Here is a 21,397-nt window from a genome sequence, read left to right as displayed (position 1 = left end):
AAAGTAAAAGTTAGAATCAGTATAAACTGCTATCGATCAGGTATGTTTAAAGATAGAAAGACATATCTAAAGAGCTGTCCAGCATTTCAACCAGCTGGATAGAAGGGCGTAAAGGTAAAACTTCGAAAGTTTTCACCTTCATTAGGATCACTACTATATCCAAAAACTTAAGGAAGACCTTACTAGTGTTAAGGTTGTCCCAAAGGGTGACTAAGCACTAGAAAGAAATCAGTAAACTCAGGGTTCCCATATGATGCAACCTTAGCACTAATTCAAACTCATCGGCAGTAGTAAAGACATTTGTTCATAGTGAAAGTTTCCACCATGCTATGGGCGAGCATGAGCACATGTGAATCTTGTTGAGAGCTGTGAAATCAAGAAAATTCACGTTCACTCAGATGCTATCGATAGTTTTTAAAAGAAGAACAAGAATGGCCAGCTGGAGAGAAACCTCTTTCAGACTACAAAAGCTTTAATATTTAAGGTTAAATCTTGAGCTATTTGTCCATCTTATTTGTCATTTAACTCAAGATATTTTCTTGTATGGTCTGCCAAAATCTCCATCTTTAATAATTCGCTTTAGGAGAGAATTACATCAACCTTGACTATGTTCAAGAATGCATGTTTGTTGGGGACTTGAGCATCGCTTTTGGACCCAAAATACCTGGAATTGGCCCAAAGGTATAATTAGTACAACTCATCAATGAAGATAAATTATTGGTTGAAGTAATAGACATTTAAAATCTAAGTCTTAAAATCTCCAAGAGTTTGGTAACACCAGTCTGTAATTGAACCTCTAATAATCTCTAGCACCTGGTCAGATGAAGTGATGGCAAGTCTTATGAGTACCACAAGCAGATAACAGTGATTCTAGTCTAGTAAAGTCTGTCAGCTCCTCAGCCACAACTGCTGACTGCAACAATAGCAGCAGTTAAGGAGATGGAGTAGTAGATCGTTCAGTTTCAGCATAAGAAGCTCTCCTTCAGTCTTCCAGTAGAAGATTTCTGATGGAAACGAGTAAAGACTAAGGTATCAAATGTTTATTCACCTTCATTAGAATCACTACATCCAAAAATATAAAGAAGACCTTACTAATGTTAAGGTTGCCCCAAGAGGCGACCAAGCACTAGAAAGAAATCAGTAAATCTAGGGTTCACCATATGATGCAGTATTAGCACTAATGCGAACTCTCTCACCATCAACAGTAGTAACGATGTTCGTTCATAGTGAAAGAAGAAGCCTCCACCATGACGGTCAGTTCCAAATGTCTTAGAGATCACCAGATCCCAAGTCAAGAAAAGTACAGGATGCAGAGTACTGAATGTTCTCAAGCGAAAGCTCCCATGAATTACCTTAAAAACAGTTTAATGTAGACTTGCTGGTAATTCCATTTATCAGCATTGTTCTGATTATGGTGTAAACTTAATATTAAAGTGGTATTTCCATAAAATTGCTGCCCAAAAGGTGGAGGCCCAGACTGTATATAACTGAGACAATTATTTTCTAGAGCGCTCTATAGCTAATGAAGTGTTCCAACTGCAGAATGAGATAGACCGTATAAGGTGGGCCTAACTATAGGTTAAAATTATCTATGAAGAAATGATGGTGGCCAACTGATGGTAAACATATACTTTCAAACATCTGCTATTAGAACTAAAATAAGGATTGAGTTGGACCTCTTATTAATTTTTGAGGTGAGTTTATGGTTTTTTTTTATACTAATCTATATTTCATCATTATTTTAGTATCTAACGTGCACTAATCTACGTTAAAGGTTTTTTTTTGCATTTTCAAGTATTATCAATGTTTAAAGAGTGTTTTATTACTTATTTTACGTTTTAATCTTTTTTGCGGGAACTAATATCCAAACGTTTGTTTTATATCTGACACAAGTGATTTTTGCTCCCTCTTGAAAGATCTGGGTTTAAATGTGTGTATCAGTCATTATTAACAATTTCAGGTTTAGTTTACATTTAATTACCCTGAAATGTTACTCTGATCTCAAACACAAGATAAACGACCGTATACAAAATAACATAAAAGTGTCTAGATCTACAGTATCAAGAAGACTCAACGAGAACAGAATATTTGGTTGTGTAGTACAAACCTTTGCTTTGATCACCAAATATTGTGAAGAGATTCAAATTTGCCTAAAAGTACAAAAACCTAGACTGTTGGTGATGCGTTCAAGTTTAAAATAGATCATTCAGGATTGTACGTCCAGCGGAAGAAAAGTGAAAGATACTTATCTCAATGAACCTACCACAACGCATTGTGGAGGCATTGTGATGGTTTGGAAGTGTTTCTCTTATGTCTACAGGAGATATTTACAAAATAGATGGAATAATGGATCAGTGCAAGTACCATTAGATACTGATCCACAAAGGTATACCCACTAGTTTGTGTTTAATTGATAAAGAATTCTACTTCCGAGAGGATAGTGACCCCAAACACTCATCCAACCTATGCAGAAAATACATAGCTAACGAAAAAGCTCCTGGATTAATCAAAATGATGCAATTGCTCCCACAGAATCTCGATCTCAATCTAACTGAGTCGATCATGGATTTGATAGATTAAAAATTTGACAAATCAGATATTCCTTCCAAAAAATTCTTTATGCGGGTGTGTTAGAAACGTCTGAAGTAAGCCCTCAAAGGATACTTTCGAGAATGTGTGAAAGATTGTCTTCAGTTATTAAAGCTAAAGGGAGACACCAAATATTAGCTGTATGTTGAACTGAAGCACTTCTGCTGAGTTTCTATTGCACTAAATGTGAATATTAGTAAAACTTTGATGTTTCACTTGTAGCTTTTCATTGTTTTATGAAAATAGCCTCAAATATAATTTTTTACTTTGTCCCAACACTGTTGCACAGTACTGTATTTATTCCCTTGCTCTGTCACTGGAAGTAGTCTTATAATATCAGTACCAATGGAACTAAATAATTCACTAATAACTGTTAGGGTAAACTCACGGAGTTTTACTTTTACGCCCATATCACCAGCTAGTTGACATGCTGGACAGCTCTTTAGATAAGTCTTTATATCTCTTAACATACCTGTCCGATAGTAGTTTATACTGATCCTAACTTTCACTTTAGCTACGCCTAAATATCTAGCCAACATTACAACACTATTTACATTCCTTTGGGAATATGTTTTACCTCTACCATCTATTGTCTAATGTATATTATAGTAGTCCTTCCTGCCAGTACTAATATAGCCTCAGTTTTGTTCCAGTTCCTTTATAAAGGGTTCACAACATCATTTATCCAAACTCTCATCTTGTAACTGTCACTTTCTTATTTGATCATTATCAATATTTACTATTCTAAAAGTAGTTAACAATTCATCATTATTTGTATCATTTAGCTGGTGATTTATTTATTCACTAACTTGTGTTCCAGAGTTTTTTGACATCTTTTGATACCTCTACTACTTATCTAATTTGCAACTTGACAACTTCTGTCTCATTACCAAACGAAACCAAATGTCTGATACCATCTATGACTCTTACAGCTACTTCACCTTCAAAATGTCGACATTTGAATGTGGCATCAGATATTGCTATAGTATACCAAACGTCTCCTGCTGTGGTGCTAAACTCAGCTCAATCTAATATATCACCTGTGAGTTGATTATCTTTCGCTAACGGTTTTCTCACGAGAGTTCACCAACTACCAGTATTTCTTAACGCATTTACGGCTTCGCAATTTATCACCATTTTTAAATATTTGAATTTTTATCTGTGTATTCAATCTTCGATCCAAAAGTTTCACATTCTATCTATGGAATGTAGCTGTGCCAAACTTGGTCATATATGAAACATTTTGGATATGGTTTTAACTTCTCTCTTCTTATTTACAAATTTACTCTATGGAAAGATCCTTAAAATTCCTGTAAAGAACTGGCCCAGTTTTATTTGTATGTGGTAAGTAGTTTTACTGGCTTGACACGTACTTTCAATCCACTACGTTTCATTTACCACATATTAATCTCCTAACATCACTGTCTCATGTGAGTTTGCTGGTTTTCTATGATTTTGTTAACTGTGCTGATAATTGTGTAAAACGTTACTCTTTTAAACTCCACACTGCAGTCTTTTCATGGTCTCCAATACAGTCAGATAATTAGCACTCATACAGTCCCAATTCATACGTATCAAATATTTCATTTGCCCTTTTTAACACTCTTCCAACTTCCTGAGGTTTAACTCATGCATCTCTAAAATAGTTGATTTCAACACGACATACTTTAGTTCATCTGTACTCTCAGTCTTAGTAAATGCTGCTAACACCTTCCAGATAATGCAAAAGAAAAAAAATTCTCTGTATATTCAGTTGTTTGTGTTCATCATATTTCGTTATTTTTTGTCAGAATTAAAGATAAATACATCTGTACAACTTTTGCACAATTTACATAAGTGCACGTGGGTATTTATTTCATGCACGTCGGCCTTATTACCAGAATTACTGTCTTCCACTGCTTATGTCTAAATCATTACCATGATAATATGCGCGAATATCTCTCACTGTTCTCCTTATTTTCATTAAGTTGAAGATTTAAAAAATCAACTGTTGTGACTCCTGTCACAACTGAAACTTCACCATATCATTTTTCTCCAGTCGCTAATACATGTTACATCCAGTTCTTGACATTTAGTTACCAACTGACTTTCGCCAGTGATTTCTAATTTTCATCCTTTCTAGCATTAATTTTCTACTTTTAAGCAATAAGACACCAACTTAATAGGCCAGGTGGTTAAGGCACTCGACTCGTAATCAGAGGGTCGCAGGTTCGAATCTCCGTCACACCAAATATGCTCGCCCTTTCAGCCGTGGAAGCGTTATAATGTCACGTTCAATCCCTCTATTCTTTGGTAAAGGGATATACCAAATATATAAATAATAATTTACACTGGTAAATTAGGGAAGGTAGCTCAGATAGCCCTCGTGCAGCTTTGCGCGAAATTCAAATAAACAAAGAAAACAAACTTCCAACTTTAGTAGTGGAGAATCTGCAAACTCATCTTTTGTGGATCATTATTATGAGAAATAAAACACAATAGGTGCTAAGTTGAAAGGAAGGGAAAGGTTTTGATAAAGGAAGATAAAAGAGTTTGCTTGTTTTGAATTTTGCGTAACACTACACGAGAGATATCTGCCGTAGCCGTCTCTAACTTAGCAGTGAAATACTATAGGGAAGGCAACTAGTCATCGCCACTCACCGCCAACTCTGGGACTACTCTTTTAGTAACGTATAGTGGGATTGAATGTACGTTATAGAACCCTTGCGGCTGAAAGAGCGAGCATGTTTGGAAGGACGGGAACTGATTCATACCCGCGCCCATCAGATTGTGAGCTGAGTGACATAACAACAGGATTATTCTTTGTAGGAAGATAAAAGACAGAGTTTCCAAGAAAAAAAGAAGACTGGAAGATGTGAGAAAAATGAATAACCCGAGAGAGAAGAAGAAAAAGGACAAAGGCTATTTCTAAATAAACATGTTATTGATTACAACAGTAATTATTAATCTATATTTAAATTAGTATGAGCCAAATCCTAAGAGAAATATATACAATATAGATAAAGTTGAAGAACATAAGAAGGGAAAGTGAGGAACAGGTATAGCTCGGATGTAACAAAGTGGTGTTAAAACGATCATAATAGGAGTGTGATTCACTAATATATTAGGAATAAAAACCCAATAACTGAAACGTTTGAAGTTGGAACCACTTTAACAAAACCCGAGGAGAAAAGTTAACTGGATAAAGCAGTGAAGTCGAGAAAGAATAACTTTTCTTTCCCTTCTTATTTAGTTTAGTTTGTTTTTGACAGTGGCTTATTAAACGATTGAAGATTATCACTTAGGTTTGGTTTGTTTTGAATTTCGAGCAAAGCTACACGAGGTCTTTCTGCGCTAGCCGTCCTGATTTTGTAGTGTAAGACTAAAGGTAAGGCAGCTAGTCACCACCACCCACCGCCAACTCTTGGGCTACTCTTTTACTAACGAATAGTGGGATTCACCGTCACAATATAACGCCCTTACAGCTGAAAGGGCGAGCATGTTTGATGTGACGGGAATTTGAACTCGCGACCCTTGGATTACGAGTCGAGTACCTTAACCACCTGGTCATGCCGGGCCACTAAACTTTGAAAAGCAGCTGTTCTAAGTTATAATAAGTTTTAATATTTCAGTAGTCTCAGCTGTAAAATATTCCTTTATCAGTAACACGTATGAAAACAATGTCTCTATTATGTTTCCCACAGGGTCCAGTGTAGATTATCGAACACTTTTATGACTCTTTTGTAATTTTAAATGAGTTATCTCTAGTTAAATGTTAATGTTCTTTAGTGGTTGACTTAACTATATACGGATCGAATGGTATAATTGGAGCAATAAAACTGCCAGCTTTTAAAATACTTCTTTGAATTAAAACAACAACAACATTTATTAGACATATTGAATTCAAATAACGCACGTTTTCGAATTGTAAGTAGTAGAAATCTATCCGAGTTTATATTTAATTAAAGTATACATGAATTTAAAGTGTTCAAAATATGGTCCATCCCTATTTTAATAATTTTAAGCTATGCTCATATTATTTCTTTTTTTCATGGCTCACTTTCAGCTGTTTATTATTATTTATTTCTGAACTGTTTTCCTGCTAATGACAGGAATATACTGTATGCAGCAGTATGTGGTTTCGTGATTTTCTGATTCGTGAGATATATTTACTTTTGTTGGTTGATTTTGCTTTCTGTCTAGGTGTGTGCGTATAATGTTTTCTACGGTTTGTGGAGGAAACTTATTGATGTTGATAAGTATTGTTTTATTTTGTCTAATTCATCGTTAATTTTATCTGGTGAGCATAGTTTTATGGCTGTGTTTATTTGGTTTCTTAGTATGTGGAGTTTTTGTTTTGTTTCATGTGCTGAGTCCCAAGGAATGTATAGTCCAGTACGGGTGATTTTTCGGTGGATTTCTGTTTTGAATTGTTTGTCGGTTCTTGTAATTTTGAGGTTAAGAAATAATATTTGATTGCTTTCTTCCTGTTCACATGTGAAGTTAATGTTGGGATGTATAGAGTTAATGTGATTGAAAAAATTAAGTATGTGTTCTGTAGATTTGAATCCCGCAACCGTGTCATCTTCATATCTGTACCAGTATAGTGGTGGATATAATGCTGTGTTAATTGCTTGTGTTTCAACTTGTGTCATAGAAATATTGGCTAGAACTGGTGATACTGGGTTGCCCATACTTAGGCCATTTGTTTGTGTATAGTTGTGGTTGTTGAACATGAAGTTTGTCTTCATACAAACTTCATACAGTTTTTAAAAACGTACGTTTTCACTACATTATGTACAACTATACTACTTAATGTTTTGATATTTGACAAAAATTTGTCTATAGATCAGTCTATTGATATACTTATAAAAGTACAAAATTTACCTCTTACCGCTAATAATATTAAAATAATAGTTCGATTTTGCTTTTTTAATAATTATATTTATTTCGATAAACACGTTTTAAAACAAATAGTGACTATACCAATGGGAGCTAATTATTCGAGTTGGGTTGTTATATATTTATATGTGTAAAAACGACTGGTTTTGGTTGAGAACATATTTATGTCGATGACCGAAAAAGGTCGAAACGTTGTTCGCTCCTCTACATAAAAATTTTCTTAACCCATACCAGCCGTTTTTACATATATATTTTTCTCTACAAGTGGGTTTTCTCGTCACCACTGAATTTATATCTTCAATATTATTAAAGTAGATTTATAAATAATTGAGAAATCCTGATTTATTTTCATTGACAAATCGAAAATACCTTCATATCAGACACTAAAATGCATTACTTAGATTTGAAAATAAAGATAATTAATAATCATAATAATATTAACGATACAAACATGTTTTCACATTTATGAATTTTCTTTACCAAAGCGTAATATTCAACACATGATATTCTGAGTATTTGTTTGATTGTAGTTAAAAACAAAGTTTAGGTATCGAAACTCTGTTTCCAGCGATGTAAGTGTACAAGCGCACTGCTCTGCTGGTGGGCGATTTACTGATTATTATGCGTTAACAACTTGTTAGGTGATGTAAAATTTGTAATGATATATAATTTTAATATTCAACGTAAATAATTTGTACATAGATTGATTTTCAATGTTTTTTATGATAAAAGAAATAATTAAATCTTTAAAACTATTTAACAATAAATATTAAAAATTATATAAATTTCAAAATACTGATATAAATAAAATTATGTTATGCAGGTAAAGAATAGTTTCTTTATTTTGGTGGGAAAAGGAAAATAATTAGAATTGCTTATTTGAACATTTTTACTTCTTACGTAAATGGATGAATGTAGTTGTATCACATTCCAAATATTAAAACTTGCAATTGTGTGGATATTTATGGAGTAACTGGTTATTACCGATTAGATATAAAAAGCGTAGTATGTAAGGATGAGTGATAAGAGTTATACTAAAATTAAAAACATTAGGCTTAGTAAAATAATAAAATAATACCATAACACCTCGATATGTATGCCCAAATTCATGCTGTGGGCTGGAATGTCAGCTTCAAGAATAGTCCAGCTGCTTCTTTCATTATTCTCATAAAAAAATCTAAATATAAAAATGACACCCGTTTACACACTCGTGGCAGAAGACAGTAAAATGAGGTACAGATGTGGGACGTTGTGCCTTTTTTTTTAACATGTGAGGTCAACAAAATTGTCGGTAGACTTGGTATCTCAACTCACTATTCCTCTATTTTATTCGTCCTTGCAAAACTAAATGTAACTATATTTCTATGTAACTACATGTATGTATTTTTAAGCTATAAACAAAACATATTAAAATTAAACAAAACACGCTACATATTTTAAAAAAGATCTTAGGGTACAGTCTATAACGTGGAATTATAAAATGTATCCTCTGTTTTGGAGGTGACTGAGGAAGTAGGACTCATATAGCAGTGGGGATACACCGTCTATCAGTCTTAACCTCCAGTTCGCTAGTCTCACAGATTACCTACACGTGCACATAACAATATGTGTTTTCTTATAGCAAAGCCACATCGGGCTATCTGCTCAGCCCACCGAGGGGAATCGAACCCCTGATTTTAGCGTTGTAAATCCGTAGACATACCGCTGTACTAGCGGTGGGCACATAACAATATAAGAGGCACGCTAACAGAAGAATAACTTTCGACACTTAATGGGGAGAGAAGGAAACTTACAAAGAAATAAGAGACTATGATGCTACGTTATAGAGACCAAAAAACATGAAATTCTGATTTATAACAAGGGTTAATCACTTTTATAATAGGCCAACAGTGACATCGGCGTCTGGATCTTGTCTGCTGGACAGAATATTCACTAAGTGTCTGGATGATATGGCCACAGAAATTATCGATTACGGGTTTAGTTATGACAACAAGAACTAATAATAGGGCGAAAATGTTTTTGATTTTTGAGTGTCTTTATAAGGTTTTTTTATTTGTATTAATATGACTATTATTGTTAATAGTGCTAATTGTAATGTGTAACGAGAAAACTTCGTGCTAACAACTGATCATTATTGTGAGGTATTACTTGGAAAAAAAACAACTCAAACGCATAACGAAAGCGTACGATGCTAATAACAAACCAGTATGTTCAAAGATACTAATGAGGAGTGCCAAGCTTATAAGAATAAAGCAACATATATTTCAAATGACAGATAAACATATCAGTCTACAACAAAAGATAATAATTTGGACACAAAAAAACAATAATAACCTATTAGTATATACGTATAAAACATTAAATATACATAAGATGAACGAAATATGCTAATTAGATATTAACATAAGAAAAAACCAGTGAACAAAATTTTCAGATACATAAGAATAGATAATAAGATATCATTGTCAGAAAAACAACAGGATAAATATTCAGACCAGTGAAAACACGAACATCTCAATACAAAATGAACAATGAGATAATTCTACAAATACATATGAAAAGAAACACGTTAATAAGAGACCTCACCAAAGTGAAAAAAACAACAAAAACATTGGAAAAGTTAATAAGATATCACGAGAAAACAACAACAAGGAATCAGGTGGATAACGTTAGTGAAATAAAAAAATCCAAATAATATGCTAGTGCCTGAAGAAAACACTTCAGTAACAGAAGAATATCAGATAAAGGAAAAAAAAATAACTTAACAAACAGAAGGAGGAAAGGTATTGACAGTAAAGGAAAACAATGTCGCCTTCCTGGAACTGGAAACAGAAGGCCAGAAGAATACACTTTGTGAACTTGTCAAACTGGACATCAGCTTGTAAACCATGTACGTGTTCATCAGACACTATATATCTTCAGTCACCACTTCTTCTAAACTTTTATGAATTGTGCATTACTTTATGTTATCCCGTTGGGCTAGGACTCGAATGGTCCCAAGTGTTGTGTTGTGATGTCACTTTACACGCTTTGCACTGTTATTTCTAAACGCATTATTAAGATGACACTCAGTCCCGAACTAAACAAGAGTTTGTAGCGATCGAGACAAGCGAATAGCTTCTGTAATTCACTATACGTTTCTAATGCTGTTATGTTATTAGAAAGTAATATGTGAGTCAGAATTCTTTACAATTTAGTTCGTAATCCATTGTTATATCTTTCATATTTTCTTAACAAATTCTGTAACAAAAAAAGTAATTACGCAACTGACTCTGTCTGCTCAGTGAACAATTGTTCTGTATATCAACAAGTATGTTCAACCCTGTCTACTCAGTGAACAGTTGTTCTATATATCAACAAGTATGTTCAACCCTGGCTGCTCAGTGAACAATTGTTCTGTATATCAACAAATAGATTCAGCTCTGCCTGCTCAGTGAACAATTGTTCTGTATATCAGCAAGTAGGTTCAATCCTGCCTGCTCAGTGAACAGTTGTTCTATATATCAACAAGCAGGTTCAACCCTGTCTGCTCAGTGAACAGTTGTTCTATATATCAACAAGTATGTTCAACCCTGTCTACTCAGTGAACAGTTGTTCTATATATCAACAAGTATGTTCAACCCTGGCTGCTCAGTGAACAATTGTTCTGTATATCAACAAATAGATTCAGCTCTGCCTGCTCAGTGAACAATTGTTCTGTATATCAGCAAGTAGGTTCAATCCTGCCTGCTCAGTGAACAGTTGTTCTATATATCAACAAGCAGGTTCAATCCTGCCTGCTCAGTGAACAGTTGTTCTATATATCAACAAGCAGGTTCAACCCTGCCTGCTCAGTGAACAATTGTTCTATATATCAACAAGTAGATTCAATCCTGCCTGCTCAGTGAACAATTGTTCTATATATTAACAAGTAGGTTCAACCATGTGAAACTTTGTACTTGACCTTTTATTATCCCCTTACAAATATAGTATTTTTATGCGTTGTTTAATTCATTTTAGTTGTTGTTGTTTCTTGGTAAAAAAGTGGTTTCAGTTACCACTAAAACTTGGCAGTATTTATGTCTCCATTAAAACTTGTAGTTATAATTATAACTATATATCAACTTGTAGTTATAATTATAACTGCTCAGTGAACAGTTGTTATATATATCAACAAGTAGGTTTAAGTTATAATTATAACAATTGTATGGTTCGTAGTTATAATTATAACTTCAGTGAACAATTGTTCTGTATATAATTATAATTCAACTATGCCTGCTAGTTATAATTATAACTTGTATCAACAAGTAGTTATAACCCTTCATGTAGTGAACAATTGTAGTTATAATTATACAAGTAGGTTCAACCTTGCCTAGTTATAATGAACAATTGTTCTGTATATCAAGTTATAATTCAACTTTGCCTGCTCTTGTAGTTGTTAATTATAACAAGTAGGTTTAACCCTTCCTGCTCAGTTATAATTGTTATAACTTGTAACAAGTAGTTATAATTATAACTTGTTTGAAAATAGTTATATTTATAACTTGTATGGTTCGTAGTTATAATTTGTACTTGACCTTTATTATCCCCTTGCAGTTATAATTATATGCTTGTTTAATTCATTTTAGTTATTGTTATAACTTGGTAGAAAAGTGGTTTCAGTTACCACTAAAAGTTATAATTATAACATGTATGACTTGTAGTTATAATTATAACTTGTATGACTTGTAGTTATAATTATAACTTGTATGGCTTGTAGTTATAATTATAACTTGTATGGCTTGTAGTTATAATTATAACTTGTATGACTTGTAGTTATAATTATAACTTGTATGGCTTGTAGTTATAATTATAACTTGTATGGCTTGTAGTTATAATTATAACTTGTATTGTTGTTTCATAACATGATTTAACACGAAAATGTAACTAAAAGTTATTCTAACTTGTTGTATTTAGTATAGAATTTATTCTGAAAAATATCAAAGTTTTATAGAATTCTATGAATACAGATTATTCTGAAGGTGTAAGCCAAGGAAAAGTTTCAATTCTTCTTAACCAATTACATTTCTCCCTAATTTTCAAGTAGGCGTAAAATATATTCCTCATAATATATATGTAATGATTTTATTTTTTGATCCGTTTATAATTCATCGTTACCGTCTAATTATGAGGACAACAAATGACCTGTTGCTTAAATTCTCCAGCCAATCCCTACGTACAAAATTTAAATTTAACACGTCGATGAATATTTTGATTTCATTTTAAGAATCAATAACATATATCCGTTTTAATATTATTGTTATTAAACAATGTCTCAGTTTTTCAATACGTACAATTTCAACTCATAGGCCGATTCATCTTCATGAGTTAATACTCGTAACACTGTTGTGAAGGATATATATCCATTTGTTTAGCTTATTGTAATAGTTATATAAGAAATAATTAATGCAATCGTGGATTAAACCACATTAATTCAATAGGCTTATAAACATATATAGGGTGCAAAAAATAATTGAGACTTTACTTGTTTACAGATTATAATAAAGATTGCTAGTAGAATTTCTGACGTTGTTACACACGGTTATCTATGTGCAGTGCAGTATTTCTCAAATAGGTACACAACACCTTTGATTATGTTTCAGTACTATAACTTTCCTGTTTGCCGACGACACTTCAGCACTTCATCTGTGACTAACTGAAATTTTACACTATAAAATATATCATCATTAAAGTTACAGATTTTAGCAAATTGTTTGTAATTGGGCTTATATAAATTAGTGTATTTTCAGCTGTAAGGGCGTTATATTGTGACGGTAAATCCCACTATTCGTTGATAAAAGAGTAGCCCAAGAATTGGCGGTGGGTGGTGATGACTAGCTGCCTTCCCTTAAAATTAGGGACGGCTAGCGCAGATATCCCTCGAGTAGCTTTCGCGAAATTCAAAACACCAAACCAAACTGTCTTAGCCAATCACGACGAAGAACGTATGCTGTGGTAGAAGATTACAGTTTTCTATTCTGATGGACGATGATGCTGTATGAATCGTTAACACTGCATTACTGAGAAAATAAAGCTTGACATATAGATATAAAAAAATCCTTTCTTTATGAAAATGGATTTGGTATAAACATAAAACAAACAATATCTACAATCTCTCAGATGAACTTATCTACTATATAAATTAGCAACAAAGAATCACATGCACACAAAATAAGTGTTATTTGTTTTAGCTGAGCGTTTTGAGTAAAATAAGTGAATTTTAAACATTGTCATGCAGTTGCTACCCAAAAGCCCAATAAAATTAGTTAAAGCTAGTTTTTCCAGGAAGTTCTATATATATTGGTTGTCATAACAAGGATCCATATATTTATAACTGAATTCATCAAAAATAATCTTTAAAATGCAATTATGTCACTTGCTAAAGGTATTAACACATCAAAAGCTTTATCAGTAATGCATTACTAGGTTTTTAAGATACATTTTTCGTGTTACATTTAGCCGAATTGAAATATCCCAGACAAGTATTTATATCTTTAAAGAACATTTTCTATTTACTTTGTTTTTGCAGCTGTAGGTTCACAATATTCCATCCTGTTTTTAATAGACATTTCAGTTAAAACATCAGCATATTAATGTCCATAAACTAGTGACATTTTGAAATTTATTTCACTTAAATCTCGAAAGAATAAACCGTACTCTATTGGCAATGATTAATTCTAATCCTAAAACTACATAGTTACATGAAAAAATAAATTGTGAAACCGCACGTATTCTCAGCTGTCATATTAAGATTTTCAATTTGGAAATGTATATATGTGTGAATGTTATTAAATCGATATTATAAATACTATATAGGTAAATGCACGTTTGAAACGATCCGCTTATATCTATCATTTCAATAAGCGACAGTAACCGATATTTTGTTTGCTTTTTCTGTAGACTATCCTCATATGAGCTGAATGGGTCAGATTAGAATAGAAAGAGAGTTACTTGACGTACGTGGCCGTATTTCAGCTGTTTGACAATGCGTTGTTGTGGTTACAACAAGAGATGGCTAAAATCAAGAAGCACGTGGAACCTTCTAGTTGTTGTCTCAGTGATATTACAAAGTAAGTCATTTGACATGACATGTGGTTTTTTTTCATTTGATGTTTTAGTAGTAATAATGGTATAATGTCATGTGAAACGTAACTTCAGTTGAATAGGATCATAGTTCAGAAATACAGGAATTATTTGTTGCTTAGAGTTAAACATATCACAGTGATTAAAAATAGAGGACACCATGATACCTGAACGTCAACAAGTGTTTGGTGACAAATAAAATGTTTCTCGAGATGTGAAACCTCATACTAAGCGAAATAAAATAATACTCACCCAATTTTGAAGTACTTGTTAATCACTTAAATTATCTGAAATTAATGATGCAAATCTCAACGTTTTATATCTTACCTTCATCGGCATGTAAAAAGCCAGTACTGTTAGTTTATTTGAACTAAAGTTTCAAGCCTAAAAGTTTATCTGAGTGACATATTGAAAGCTCGGTTTTTTTAACTCAATTTAAAACATCAACCTTAGAAAGGGCTTTTCTAAACTGATTGGCTAACTTATTAGACGAAATTATATATTTGTAGAATACTCCAGTTTATTTTAATATGTAAAATACATTTATTATGTGATGAATAGGGTGAATCCTTCAGTTTCACGAATTTAAATATATTATCACATCATATTGTAAGACAGTGAATTGTACACCTTTAAATGAGCAAGATAATGTTCGTCTAGTTGTGCCGTAACATGGGATCTGGCAATACGTAAGTACAAGTTAGTAATGATTGTTCAAAGGAGAGGTCAACTGGATAGATCTGTGCAATAAGCATCAGAGCGCATCTTAATTTACTAATACTTTCAATTGTATTATATAAAGTGCATTACAAACATTATTATATGGTATCCAATGAAGAATCAGGAAACAACTTATTTTAGGTGGAAACATTAGAGCACAATATACACAGTGAAACTGAATAACTTGAATCGTTTAATGTTGTCCGATGGCTTGTACTTTGCTGTACTTTGTGGGTTAAAAATATGGAATAAGTCATTTTAACACTTGACCCTCATTATGTATTATTTAGCAAAAGCTACTAGGGTTAGGATAATTATGTGAGGAATGTTACCATAGCAGGACTGGGATCCTCTGATTCACTTACGTAAGTGAATAATATCAAGAATTAACTGAGTGTTGTTGTAGTCCTTCCACCACTCAATTATCCACTGTCATCCTGATCATTAAGTTGGTTCTCAATCTGGACAAACACACTGATCGTTTGCCTCAAGAAAGAAGGGGTGTGGATGATGACATCATAATAGTTCTAATTTTTGTTGCCAGGTAGAATAAAGCCTGTGTGTGTGTCATCATCAAAGACGACAAGGTCTTAGTACCAAATCTTGACACCAGGAACGCATTGTTAGATAAGTATTGCGAGGCCGCCATGACAGGCTGCCATGATGTCATAGTGTTGAATTTATAGTTCGATACCAGACAGACGACCATAAGAGATGATCACATAATAGTGTCACAAAGTAGAAGATGACTCATAAATGTCTCAACAACCTTTATTAATTAAATCACCTTAAAAAAGATGTATAATCCTAGTTCATTAGTTAATTAAGTTGTCATAAAAAGAATGCTTAACACGAATTATGTTTATCATTAATGGTCCTAAAAAGGACTCTTAACACTAATTAAGTTATAATCCTACCTAAAAATGATGCTTAATGCTTTTTAATTAAATAATTTATAATCTATTCATTAAATAATGTATAACTAAATCATCATAAAAAGGGATGCTTAACAGTAATTTATTTATAATTAATTCGTCATGAAAAGGACTCTTAACATTAATTAATTAGTACATTTATAATTAATTTGCCATATAAGAATGTTTGCTATTAAATTAACCACATTTCTTTACCATTTAAATAGTCCAAAAATAACAATATCGTAATTGAAACTTACTCAATCAAGTGATTAAAGATTCTGAGTAATAAATTATTACAACGACTGTTTTCAATCTGACGCATACAATACGAGATTATAAGTTTAAATTGCCCTAAATTGGGCAATGTCGAAACTAAAATTTTATATTTACTAATTTGATTTATAAAACAAGATAACTCTTACATAGGACTTTCACTAATATTTTATAACGTCATGTTGAGAACTATGTTCGCTGACTTAAATTTCATTAAAACTAACGATGTACATATGTGGAGTTCATTATTAAATATTGGATATATAAATATTTCTATTATATTATGGTCTTAATGAACAGATTTAGCGATCTGTAAAAGTGAATATTATTTAAGAGTTTTTTATTAAATTTATATAGTCATTATAGTAGCTAATGTTTTGTATGTATGATCGTACATATAAAACACTGAATTGTACAATTCGTATTATCAAAACCTTTAATCACTTGGTTTATAATTTATAGTCCTTGAACTATCTCGCCAGTTGTTGTAAAATAAACTTGGTCACTTTAATTCTATGGTTTTTCTAAACTTTTATATTTCTTGGTCTTGAACATTAAATACTTTCTACTGTGTCCATCCACTATTCTTAGGTTGTTTTAAGTGTAGACGATAATTACGTCAGTATTTCTTTAGTGGGTTTATATACTCTATGTGTGCGTGACCACTTGGTGACCTATGTAATTCTTAAAAGTCTATATCCAGATTGTATACTTGTAAAATAAAGTTAAATAGTATCATAGTTTCACAATTTCAATCTGACGATTTTTCAAAACTTCTATATTTGTTAACCAAGATGGTCTGGTGTTCTTCGATGACTAAGGGTTGGTAAACTGTATGTTGGTGACGTCAGTATTTCCGATGTGCTGTAGAAGAAAGTATTATATTTGATAATGTGTTATTTATTACAGTTGTCTGTCTGGTATTGAACTTTAAAATCAATATGTGCCTTATAATATTACGTATTTAATTATGCAAAAAACTTTAAACAACTATTCTTCGATGTTTTGGATACCTCCCATCGTAAAAGAGTAGAGGTACTCTGGTTCTGTAAAGATCTTCTGTAGGTTTTACTATAAATACCTATTTCAAACATTAACTAAAACCTAATGTTTTTGTTAGGCTCGTTTTGTGTAACCTACCATTGTTTGGAACATCTTCTTAAAGACAGATAGACAGATATTTGATGGAATATTTCCCTCAACTGGCCCAGTATTCTTTAGAGAACATGACTAATTGAAGCAACACTCGAACGATATATAGTATACAAAGTGATTGTTAACCCTAACGGACAAGATATAAAAAAGCAGAAACTGTACGTTGTACAACACATTACAAATAAAAATACTAACTCCTATTAAAAATAACAGTTGGTGAAAGTGACTGGTGAATGTTTATGTCAGGGAAAGAAAAGTAACAAAATCATAATACTTTTGTGAAATACATAAAGAATAACTGGGTTTTTGACAACAATTTCAGGTTAATGTGATCGAAAGAAACAAAATGACGGATTCTAACATTTTTACCCATAATGATTTTTTACGAATATATATATATATCAGCTGTTCGATTTCCCTCTGTAGACAGAAAAGATAGCCTGATGTGGCTTTGCTGTAAGAAAAACACAAACACATGCATACGCCCGCAACGGGTATCTAAACTTATTATCAAGTATTGTAAGTATGCAGATATCTATTGTCAGTATAGTTCTTATTACACTTTCTGTTGTTTATGATATTTAATAAGGTTCACTGTAGTAACTGGAATAAGTCATATCACACAGTAAGTTTGTTAGTTAGGCCAGGCATTTTGTTTTACTAACCATCAACCCTCAAGTTGAACTAAAACAAGGCAATTTGGCCCTGCATGGCCAGGTGGTTAAGGCACTCAACTCGTAATCAGAGGGTCGCGGGTTTGAATCCCCATCGCACCAAACATGCTCGCCATTTTAGCTGTGGCGGCATTATAATGCGTGATCAATCCTACTATTCGTTGGTGAAAGAGTAGCCAAGAGTTGGCGGTGGGTGATGATGACTAGCTGCCGTCCCTCTAGTATTACACTGCTAAATTAGGGATGGCAATCACAGATAGCCCTCGTGTAGCTTTGCGTGAAATTCAAACCAAACGAGACAATTTAATGAATGAATACTTCCTGTAAAATTCTTTATGTACTATAAATATAGTTACTAGTTTGGTCACCAAATTCTTTATGTACTATAAATATAGTTACCAGTTTAGTCACCAAATTCTTTATGTACTATAAATATAGTTACCAGTTTAGTCACCAAATTCTTTATGTACTATAAATATAGTTACCAGTTTAGTCACCAAATTCTTTATGTACTATAAATATAGTTACCAGTTTAGTCACCAAATTCTTTATGTACTATAAATATAGTTACCAGTTTGGTCACCAAATTCTTTATGTACTATAAATATAGTTACCAGTTTGGACACCAAATTCTTTATGTACTATAAATATAGTTACCAGTTTGGTCACCAAATTCTTTATGTACTATAAATATAGTTACCAGTTTAGTCACCAAATTCTTTATGTACTATAAATATAGTTACCAGTTTGGACACCAAATTCTTTATGTACTATAAATATAGTTACCAGTTTAGTCACCAAATTCTTTATGTACTATAAATATAGTTACCAGTTTGGACACCAAATTCTTTATGTACTATAAATATAGTTACCAGTTTAGTCACCAAATTCTTTATGTACTATAAATATAGTTACCAGTTTAGTCACCAAATTCTTTATGTACTATAAATATAGTTACCAGTTTAGTCACCAAATTCTTTATGTACTATAAATATAGTTACCAGTTTAGTCACCAAATTCTTTTATGTACTATAAATATAGTTACCAGTTTAGTCACCAAATTTTTATGTACTATAAATATAGTTACCAGTTTGGACACCAAATTCTTTATGTACTATAAATATAGTTACCAGTTTAGTCACCAAATTCTTTTATGTACTATAAATATAGTTACCAGTTTAGTCACCAAATTCTTTATGTACTATAAATATAGTTACCAGTTTAGTCACCAAATTCTTTATGTACTATAAATATAGTTACCAGTTTAGTCACCAAATTCTTTATGTACTATAAATATAGTTACCAGTTTAGTCACCAAATTCTTTATGTACTATAAATATAGTTACCAGTTTGGACACCAAATTCTTTATGTACTATAAATATAGTTACCAGTTTAGTCACCAAATTCTTTATGTACTATAAATATAGTTACCAGTTTAGTCACCAAATTCTTTATGTACTATAAATATAGTTACCAGTTTGGACACCAAATTCTTTATGTACTATAAATGTAGTTACCAGTTTGGACACCAAATTCTTTATGTACTATAAATATAGTTACCAGTTTGGTCACCAAATTCTTTATGTACTATAAATATAGTTACCAGTTTAGTCACCAAATTTTATTTCATTTTCGTAAGTCGCACTCTCAATCCATTTTTGGTCGCAAATGTTTTTCACAATTAAGGTGTTTTTCTTCAGGTAACTTTTTTCTGTCACATTTACAGTACTGTATAGCTATTGAATACATACTATACAGTTACGTGGTTTGTTTTTTACCTTTGTATCACTTGGTTATTTGACTCTATCATGAAGCACTGTACGAATATACTTTTCTGTTAAAACTTGTTCTTACCCTCAAAAACATAAATTGCGCTTTATGGTAAGTAATGAAGAAGTTATTCATAACAGCAAGTACTCGGCTTGCTGAATAATATCCACCAAGGTGATTCTAAACGTCTGCGTGTCATATGGAGACTTTCATGCTTTTTGTGGTTGGCTGCTAAGCTCGTGATTCGCTCACAGGTTTTAGTCACATTACCAATTAACAAATGAAACCTTGTCTGGTAGATCTTTCGAAAATATGCCTGCAAAATCAACTTCTTTGGGGGTTTCCGGTTTGAACTTACTTTTCATATTTAACAAATTGTAGTGTGCAAAAACACCCCTAGGCTCCTGAGGAACGTGTTAAATAATTATTATATTTTAATATTCGGAAAAATACAAAAACAGCATTATAGAGTAGGCCAGGGATTGTACCACATTACATATTAACGCCAGTATTTGTCTGTGTAAAACACTAATTAACTAATGGTGCCCCAACAAATTATTATTGATGATTCTGGACTTACTGTTGCTGGTTGGGATTTTATAGCTCAAGACCCCAAGGTTAGGTGTGCCAAACAAATGTAGATGAAGGTTAAAAAATAGAATAGAATTGATGCATTAACAGGAGCTGCTATTAAAGCGTTTGAATTTTTCGCCAGCTATACAACATATACAGAATATTTTCATTTAACTGCCGGATCAGATCATATCATGTTTGGGGATCAGTAGTTAATATATTAAAATAGGGATTTTACTACACAGAAATGTTTATTCGACAACAAATATTTATGCATTGTTCAGTCAATGAGGTTGTATAAGGAAGCAAACTTGAACCTGGCATAATATATTAACTCAAAATTATACTTAAGGACCACCAACACGATATGACCAAATATACACAAAGTTGATTTCGTGAGACACTAGAATATGGATAAATATTATTTATACATATTTAAAAAAATATGTCCAAAAATATTTATTTAGATTTAATTATCAGAGTAAAATCATTTAACATTTACCGCCATCTCACGAGCATTAAGTTAGTCTATATAAAGATATTAGTACTGTCTGTTGTCTGTCCATGTAACTACTTCGTAGGGTGTAGATGAATCTTCACTCTAATTTGTATGGATATTTAATGGGTCCTTGGAAAGGTACATACGAATTTTCAGTTTTGCGTTTTGTGATTTTTATTGGAATATTTGTGTGTTTTGCCACAACTTCGCTTCTTGTAAATGGATTTTCACCAGATTTCGCGAG

The 21,397-nt window shown here is 32.4% G+C and overlaps 1 protein-coding gene across 4 annotated transcripts in view; it reads left to right on the top strand.

Annotated features, from left to right (window-relative positions):
* LOC143237103 (uncharacterized) overlaps positions 1 to 21,397 on the top strand; it is a 353,116-nt gene that overhangs the window by 124,174 nt on the left and 207,545 nt on the right. For all 4 annotated transcript variants that reach the window (XM_076475969.1, XM_076475970.1, XM_076475972.1 and 1 more), the window contains one exon: positions 14,389 to 14,558. In XM_076475969.1, coding sequence (XP_076332084.1) covers positions 14,474 to 14,558 — 85 coding nt within the window. In that variant the 5' untranslated portion in view covers positions 14,389 to 14,473. The remainder of the gene's footprint in view (positions 1 to 14,388; positions 14,559 to 21,397) is intronic.

Source organism: Tachypleus tridentatus, chromosome 13 (assembly GCF_004210375.1).
Source record: "Tachypleus tridentatus isolate NWPU-2018 chromosome 13, ASM421037v1, whole genome shotgun sequence".
NCBI classification, from domain to species: domain Eukaryota; kingdom Metazoa; phylum Arthropoda; class Merostomata; order Xiphosura; family Limulidae; genus Tachypleus; species Tachypleus tridentatus.
The sequence above is the reverse complement of the archived record's forward strand: the minus strand, read 5'-3'. Positions and strand labels throughout refer to the sequence as shown.